Source organism: Sciurus carolinensis, chromosome 11 (genome assembly GCF_902686445.1).
Source record: "Sciurus carolinensis chromosome 11, mSciCar1.2, whole genome shotgun sequence".
NCBI classification, from domain to species: domain Eukaryota; kingdom Metazoa; phylum Chordata; class Mammalia; order Rodentia; family Sciuridae; genus Sciurus; species Sciurus carolinensis.
Window position 1 is genome coordinate 24942594 of NC_062223.1, and position 8434 is coordinate 24951027.

The window sequence follows — 8434 nt, forward strand, 5'->3', positions numbered from 1 at the left end:
ACTTCAAAGTACATATGACATTTAAAATTAAAACCAGTATTATAGGTAGTTTGTTGCAACTATATTCAAGCAATAAATTTCATAAACATTCAATATGCATATGCATGCATATCATTCACATTTGCAGCCAATTCTCTAAACAAATATTGCTGTTATAAAGTTAAAAGAATAAACTAACATTGTATTTGTAACTGCATATTTTAATTTCACAATTCACCATATTTTTGATTCAAAGTTATTATTCACCCATGAAAGTTTTTTCTTGTCTAGAAATCTCAGCATGTTCCTTTTCTTGACTGTCTGGGAAATATGTTTTCTTCCAATTTCTGTACCTGTTTCCTCTCTTCAGTGTTGCTGTGCTGAGTTCCCTAATTTTCTCAACCTTTGTACTCTTAGCAGAATTTGAAAAATCAAAAAATATAAGCAAAAACAAACAAACAAACAAAAAAAAACCTTCATTTCTGTCTTTGTCCACCCTAATCGATGCATGAACCTGTGTCATTTCTGTTGTCTCTTTCCAAGGGACAGACCACACCTCTACAACTAGCACACAACCAGCAGTAAAGCAGTTCAGAACTTCAGTGTCCACAGTTCTCCTGAGCAATTCTGAGGCATGAATCTGACATCAAATGAACTCGAGGAAAATCAAGAGGACACTGCTAAATCAGAAGATTGTACTCTAAGAATTTAGTCACTCTTTCTTACCTTTAATGTCCTTCCCTGTGGCAGTGTTTAGTGTGTAGTGTAGAAATAGTAAATGTAAAATTTCTCCCAACAGTGTAAAGGTGCACCAGCACATGCATTTACCGTCTCCCCACAATGGTATGCTTTATGTAACCTCAAAAATTCCACTTCGTAATCTAAAACATTAGGACAGGGAGAGTGTTAGAGGTTAAAATGATAAATGAGCATATATGTTGAATGAACAAATAAAATGCTCTTTGAAAGCCAGTTCAAAAATATGCACTTGCAGCATTTCTAGTATATTTGGTTTATTTTAAGTTGATAGAAATCTAAATATAGGTCTAATTTTATTAGAATTGAAGGAATAAGTTCTAACCAGCACACCCACTTCAAACAAAGATTTGAGTCTTATAGAACAGCTATTGTTGCTTACTGGGCACTTATGTATTGAGTACTGTCCCATGGGCTCCACATGTATTACATCAATTACTTTCACTTTTTTTGAGGTTGGAAATGCTCATGAAGAAGGAAAAGGAGTCTGAGTCAGAAAGGCTGAGTAATTAGCACAAATATACATTTTTGGAGGGGCCTAGGTTCTGCATTAAACTTGGTGCCCTGAACAAACACCCAGGTTTAATCATAACATTACAACTTGAAATCCTCCATGCAGAACTGTGAATTATAAATCTCACCACTTATAAGTTCCTTGAAAATTCTAGTGACAGCTGTCTCCTCTTCTCTATGGAAAAATGCCTATTCAGTGGTGACCAAACTGTGAAGGTGGTTTTCAAGTCTTCCTTCCACATCTAAGGGAGAGAGAGGTAGAGTATCCCAGGCGGTCAGGATAGGGAATGTTCCCTCTTCATCACTAATGCTGCCTTCAATGTGGTCAAAGAAAAAGAACAAGTGAGAAAGCCATACTTTGCTCCTTGATTTCCAACCACAATTTAAGGAGGATTCCCTAAGAGCTCATGAACCTATAGAATTCCTTTTAGTTCCCCTGAGGGCTTGGGAATTTTCCATTAGCACAATTTGCTAAGACACAATTTTGTGTGGGTTTTACAATTGCTCAAGGGTTTATGAAATGACTAAATACCCCCAAATTTAATAGTTTCCCCCTTTTCTTTTAATTTCTCTGTGATTTCTATTTGAAAAAGGGTTCATTTCTCATCATGTACAAAATAGGACACTCTGGAGAGAGGATGGAAGATAGTGTCTGCTAGGAGAATTAGAACAAGATGTCAGTGCACTTATAAAATGTAAGAGCTGAGTTCTGCAACAAGGCAGCATATGACAGCACACGGTGTTATGAGACTGTGGCAGCAAAAAGTTCTTATTTATAAATGTATGTATATTTAGGGAAAGAATTATGTCAATTAGAACATAATTTTTAATCTCAGAAATTGATTTTAAGAGTCTTTGACCTTAAAACTAAAATAACAATTTCTGCAGATTAATTTTTATCACTAAACTCATTTGAACAGAAGTTATGACAGGTCTGTTTATTATAAGGAAGGAGAACATTAAGACTGAAACTGGGACATAACACCTCAGACCCCATGAGGAGTGCCCAAATTCTTCTGAACCACTTAGTCGGGTTAGTCACAGCAACAACCCTATTTCCACTTTAGTTAGCTCTGTCGCTGTGACCAAAAGGCCTGATAAGAACAATGTATATGAGGAAACCGACCTTATTTTGTCTCAGGTTTTCTGAGGTTGAGTCTGTGGTCAGTCTACTCCAGAGCTCTGGGCCTAAGGTGAAGCACAAGACATTGTGGAAGTGTGTGGTATAGGAATTCAGTTCCCTACATGGTAACCAGCAAAAAGAAAGAACACTACTCACCAGAGACAAAATATGATCACCAAAATCATGCTACCAGGGACCTACTTATTGCACTGACACCCTTCCTGACTACAGTAGTCACCTAGTTAATTCATATCAGAGGATTAGTTTGCTGATTGGTTTGGGGATCTCATATCCCAATCATTTCACCCCTAAACATTCTTGAACATCTCACACATTAGCTATTGTGGGATACTTCATATTCAAATCAGAACACCTACTTTTAATAAAACTTGAAAATGATCTCTACATCTTCAAAACCAAAGTAAAGAAAGGGAGAGTAATAATGTACAATAGGCAGAACAACTAGGAATTAAGGACAGTAAAATCAATATTAAGATATAGAGAACATTGGAAGGAACATAAGAAGGAGGAAGGAGAGAAAGAAGAACAAATTTTAAGAGAAAAAAAATGAGGGAAGGGAAGGGAATTAAAATGAGATAAAACACAGAAGATGGAAAACATCCAATTAATGAGTTTTTAAAAATATCTAAAATGACTTAAATATGTGAAGACATAACAAGGGGAAACAAAACAAAACAATATAAACACAATACAAGAGAAATAAAAGAACAAACAACACAGGCTAAAATCTTGTCAGGGTATTAAAGATGGTGAGATCTCTTTGAGAATTTATGGTTTTGGAACACACCAGGAATCCAGGCATGACAAATGTTCAAGCTACAAAAGCTACAAAAGCATAGCTTTTGAATGCATGTGAGTGTGGAGGTGGTGACCAAGTCAACCAGATCAGCACTGAGATGTAAAACTATTTACTTTTTACCACATCTAGACCAGCATTCTGCTGCAAAAATTGTGAGACACCCAGGTTCCACAGTTCATTCACAAAGCCCTCAGCCTGCCTACCTCTGGTACAACTGAGGTAATTTCAGTAGCTCATTGAGCTCAGTAGATCCCTCTATTGCATAAGTGGCAGCTCTGTGAAACCCATGCCCTACCCCCATCACATAATCCTCAGTTGCCCGGGACAAGCACAACTTGTCCACATGATAGAGGACTTTGTCCAAGGGTAGCCTAGGATCTGTTCCAGCTGCCAACTGGTAGGTAGATTTTGGTGACCTTTGGCTTTCAGCCATCTCACTGTATATATTACTCAGAAGACTTGTGTTTTAGTCAGCTTTCATGTCACTGTGACCAAAATACCTGAGAAGAACAATTTAGGGGGAAAAAAGTTTATTTGGTGCTGACAGGTCTGGAGGACTCAGTCCATAGATTACCAATGATACTGCTCTGGGCCCAAGTGAGGGAGCACATCATGGGGGGAAGGGCCTAGCAGAGGAAAGGTGCTCCCCTCATGGCAGCAAGGAAGCAGAGAGCAGCATGGAAGGACTCCAGGGAAGATGCAGCCTTCCAGGGAATACGCCCAGTTACCCAAATCCTATAGGTCTACCCCACCTTCCTACACTTACCAGGCAATCATTCAGTCTAGGATCTACTGATTGTTTCAGCTCTCATGATCCAACCAGTTATCATCCCTGCATCAGTAAAGAAGCTTTGGGTGTGGACACCTCATATCCAAATCATAACATTTTGCTTAAGTGGCATTCATTTGCTCAGGGCCATACTGTGCCACAAGGTACATGCTGGACTGGGACAGCAGAGCAATATTTCCTGTAATCTCCAGGGAAAATTAAGATGCAGGGAGTTTATGTTTCCAAAGCATCAAGCTCAGGCCTGACCCCACAAGATGGCTCCCCACAGAAGCTCTTCATTTGTAAGTGCTGAAACTCAGAACACTTCTCACACACGTGCCTGCTATGCAGCTCTCACATCAGCTGAGCTCAGACATACATCTGTTGCACAGATGTTTCTATACCAATATTGTTCTTTACCTCATTTCCTTCCCTTCCCCCTTTTGTCAGGACTCTCCCCTGCCCAGCTCCAGATCTGCCAGGACTGGATTGGTGCAGTGTATACTTTCTCCCTCTGTTCTAATAACCAGAACCTCTGACTATCTCCAAGTATCTCACTGTCCAATACTGAACCTCACTTCATTCTCTCAGTCACCCACCTTCCTGAATACATGCTCTCCAGCTGATTCATGTTTGAATACTGGAGGAGCTGAGAGTGCTACCAGGTCCTACTCTGCCCTCTTGACCTCCACCCAAAAGACCAGCATTGGATATGTGTATTTAAAATATTACAGTGAGAAAGGCAGAAAGGTTAGAGAGAGGTGGAAGAAGTCAGTGTCAAAAGGAAAAATGCCATTTTGAGCAACAGCAAGAAAGGAAGAATAGCAGGGGTTTAGATAAGGAAAAACCCACAGTCCAAAAATGAGCCAATTCATGGTAGGATAGACAACAGTTGGGAGGAAGAACCATTGCAAGATTTGCAGCAGAATGGTCATTTTTATCTGATTTATGATATGGCAAATAAAATTCCTGAATCAATTAAGTTATAAACCAGCTCTCCATAAACATGTCAGATATCAAAGTGCACTAATTCCCATAGTTTATTTTGACTTTGGCTTTTCTAACTATATTACTGACACAAGCCAAACTTACATTAACAAAACAGTTTTAATGCCAAAGATAAATACATTGAAATGAGTTGTCACCATGACTGTGCAAAAATCAATATAGAAAATAAAAGGTAAAAACAACTATTGTATCAGGATTCTGTAAAATTCTGGTAAGCAGACTTGTAAAAACAAAAAAAATGTTGGTTAGATGTGTTTTGGTATTTATTTCTTGACTGAATATTACATCTTATTTACTAATGTATATCATTATCTAAAGTTATAATAAGAGTTTGGGAGTAAAAATGATAAAATATGTTTGTATATGATGGATCAGAAATAAATCTGTGGTGGCCTCTCCAATCTGTCCTGAAAAATGTTTTCTTTTATGCTGTTTCAAATATTAGATTCACAGGTCCATAAATTGATTGACCCAATGATATCAGTTCCTTGTTTCTCAAGCTGCATCTTAAAACTACTGAACTATTTAATGAAGAGAACTGTGAGAAAGGACAGGACATGAAGCCACCCCTGTTATGAGAATGGACAGCTGATGGAGAAGAAAGGGAACAGTGAAGGACAGGTACATTCGCATGCCTAAAGCTTTGTGACACACCTGGTCTGCTACCATCCCCACACTTTGTCCAATTGGTGTTTCAGACCAAATCTTAATACCTCGAGTGCTTACCCCAAAAAACAACAAAATTTAATCTATATTTGGTCATGTCTGTTCTGGAAGAAAACTAATATATGCACTCTTCTACTTTGGGCCTTACCTGGATCAATAAGAAAATGACAGAAAAGTTCAGTATTTTTGCCCATGATATTCAATAGGTATTTTATTAGTGTTGATAGGCTAGGGGAAAATTTAAATGTTTTTTGTAAATCTATTTATTCCAGCAGCCATATGGCAACCTGATATTAGTCACCTTAACAATAGGAAGGACAAATAAGAAGTGTCTAAATTTGAATGATCTCTTTATTGATAATTGCTCAAATAGAGTTATTTTCAATTGCCAGCACAAAATCACAAAATTTCAAATCACTGAGTAAATTGAGATATAATCTTCTGAGACTTCCTTTTACTCTCTGGTGCCTCTAGCTTTATTCCTTCTTTGATGCTGGAGAGGAATCAACTCTTCACATCTGCAACTGGTCCTGGTTTTGTTGGCAATGCAGCATCTCAAGAATCCCCCTTGATTGTGCTGGAATAGGACATACTCATGGTTGACTCCCTCATGGAATCTGCCTCCTCTTCTCCTCCTGAGCCTGGTGGAACACATAATAGGCAGCACTGGGCCACTCAGGGCTTATCTATCAAGAAATTCATGAGGCTACACCAATTCTGTCAAAATGGTAATGGTCCCAGCTTAAATGATGGAGTCATGTGATGCAGAACTCCTACAGTAGAAGTTCTGATGTTGCTCTTCTCTTGCTCTTCCTGAATTCACGTTGTATTTATTCAGAATCACTGAGCTCACCATCCTAAAGAAATATTATTTTCACTTCAAATAATTTGAGTAAACTTCCTGATCCTCATATCAAAAATATGTTTGTTTTGCCTCCTCATGTTTTTGGAAATCATAAAGTTATTGTCATACATTCTGACAAGCAATGTCTCTCTCCATTCTATTTTTTTTATTAACTTCCAGGTAAGTCTAAAAGCCAACTATCTTTAATTAACATATCTGGATACTGATGTTTCACCTCAAACTAGACACCTGCTATAAAAATAAAAACATCATCTTTGACAGCCCAAATACTTTTGTTCTACAGAAGTGTATTACCTCTTAGTACTGAGCATAAAGTTTTGTCTAGGACCTTTTTGATTACTTTGCTCTTTATACTATTTTTTAATCTAATATTTTATTTTTCATCAGAAACTAATGCCCATCTCTTCCACGTTTTTCCTATAGCATTTTTCACTTCCTTATTTCTAAATGTATAAATCAAAGGATTGAGCAAGGGAGTGAGGATGGTATAAAACATTTCCACCACTTTGTCAAAAGGAAAGACAGAAGGAGGCCGTGCATTTATAAATATGCATGGTACAAAGAACAAAACCACAACAGCAATGTGAGATCCACAGGTGGACAGAGCTTTCCTCCTCCCTCTAGCACTGTGTGTCCTCAGGGAGAACAAGATGATACCATAGGAAACAAGCAACAAGCAGAAGATTATAATGCACATAAATCCACTAGTAGCAACCATCAAAAGACCTAGGATGTGAGTATCAGTGCAGGCCAGCTCCAGTAATGGGTACAAGTCACACATAAAATGATCGATGACATTAGGGCCACAAAAGGGCAGCTGGCAAGTGAAAAGAACCAGTATAATGGAATGCAAGAAGCCCCCTATCCAGGCCACCCCCATCAGAATGCCACAGAGCCTCCAGTTCATGATGGAAGAGTAGTGCAAGGGCTTGCAAATGGCCACATAGCGGTCATAGGCCATGGCTGTGAGGATAATCATCTCTGCTCCACCAAAGATGTGTTCAGCAAAAAGTTGAATCATGCATCCTGTGTAAGAGATGGTTTTCCTCTTATACAGTGAATCCACAATCATTTTTGGTGTGATAGCAGAGGAGAAACAGGCCTCCAGGAATGATAAGCATGCCAAGAAGAAGTGCATCGGGGAGCCCAGCAGTGCAGGACTACAAACAATGGTCACTACAATTAACATGTTACCCCCAATAGTTGCCATGTAGACCAACAAAAATACAGCAAATACTATTTTCTGTACAGTAGGATTCTGTGAGAACCCCAAAAGGACAAATTCAGTTATGAAGCTTTGGTTATGCATGATTTCTACAAAAAGGGCAAACATACTACAATTTTTGAAGTTTGTAATTATGATAAAGATTGGCTTCAGACTAGTTTATAGTTTTAGAGTCACCAACTATTTGTCATCCAAACACAAATTTGAACATTTATTGAGAATAGGAGCTAGACATCAGTCAGAACTAAAGATACAGTATTCAGTACCTTTGAATTATTAGAGCTTCTATAAAGATGAATAAAATCATCCATATATGGTTTTAAAAAAGAATAATAGATTTTAATCTCCAAAGACAGCTTTGATGATTTGCTAGTGACTTCCCTAAGTGGATCATTGGGAAGCATTCTTTACTTCAGCCCCATAATGAGGAGAGGAGGACTGTAGCTGTATTATGCATTTCTGCCATGGTCACAGGAGGAGGTAGGGGTGACCCGCAAGTCATCTCTGAGTTGGAGACCCTCATTCCTACAAGAAGAAATGATATGCAAAATAAGCAAAAGTTTTAAAGCATGGCTACTCTTCAAAACTGTCTTTAAATTGATTTTTTTTTAATGATTCAATTTCTTCTTTTTCAAAATGAAGTATCTGTGAGAAAGTACCAAGTGACAGACAACACATAAAACTGCACTAAATGTTAAGGTTTTCTTTTT

The 8434-nt window shown here is 38.1% G+C and overlaps 1 protein-coding gene across 1 annotated transcript; it reads right to left on the reverse strand.

Moving 5' to 3' along the window:
* Positions 1-6872: 6872 nt before the first annotated feature.
* Positions 6873-7811, reverse strand: LOC124959809 (olfactory receptor 4C15-like). The gene has a single exon (XM_047518224.1). It carries the CDS (start codon positions 7806-7808, stop codon positions 6873-6875), a length of 936 nt encoding a protein of 311 aa, XP_047374180.1. The 5' UTR covers positions 7809-7811.
* Between the last annotated feature and the right edge of the window lie 623 nt (positions 7812-8434).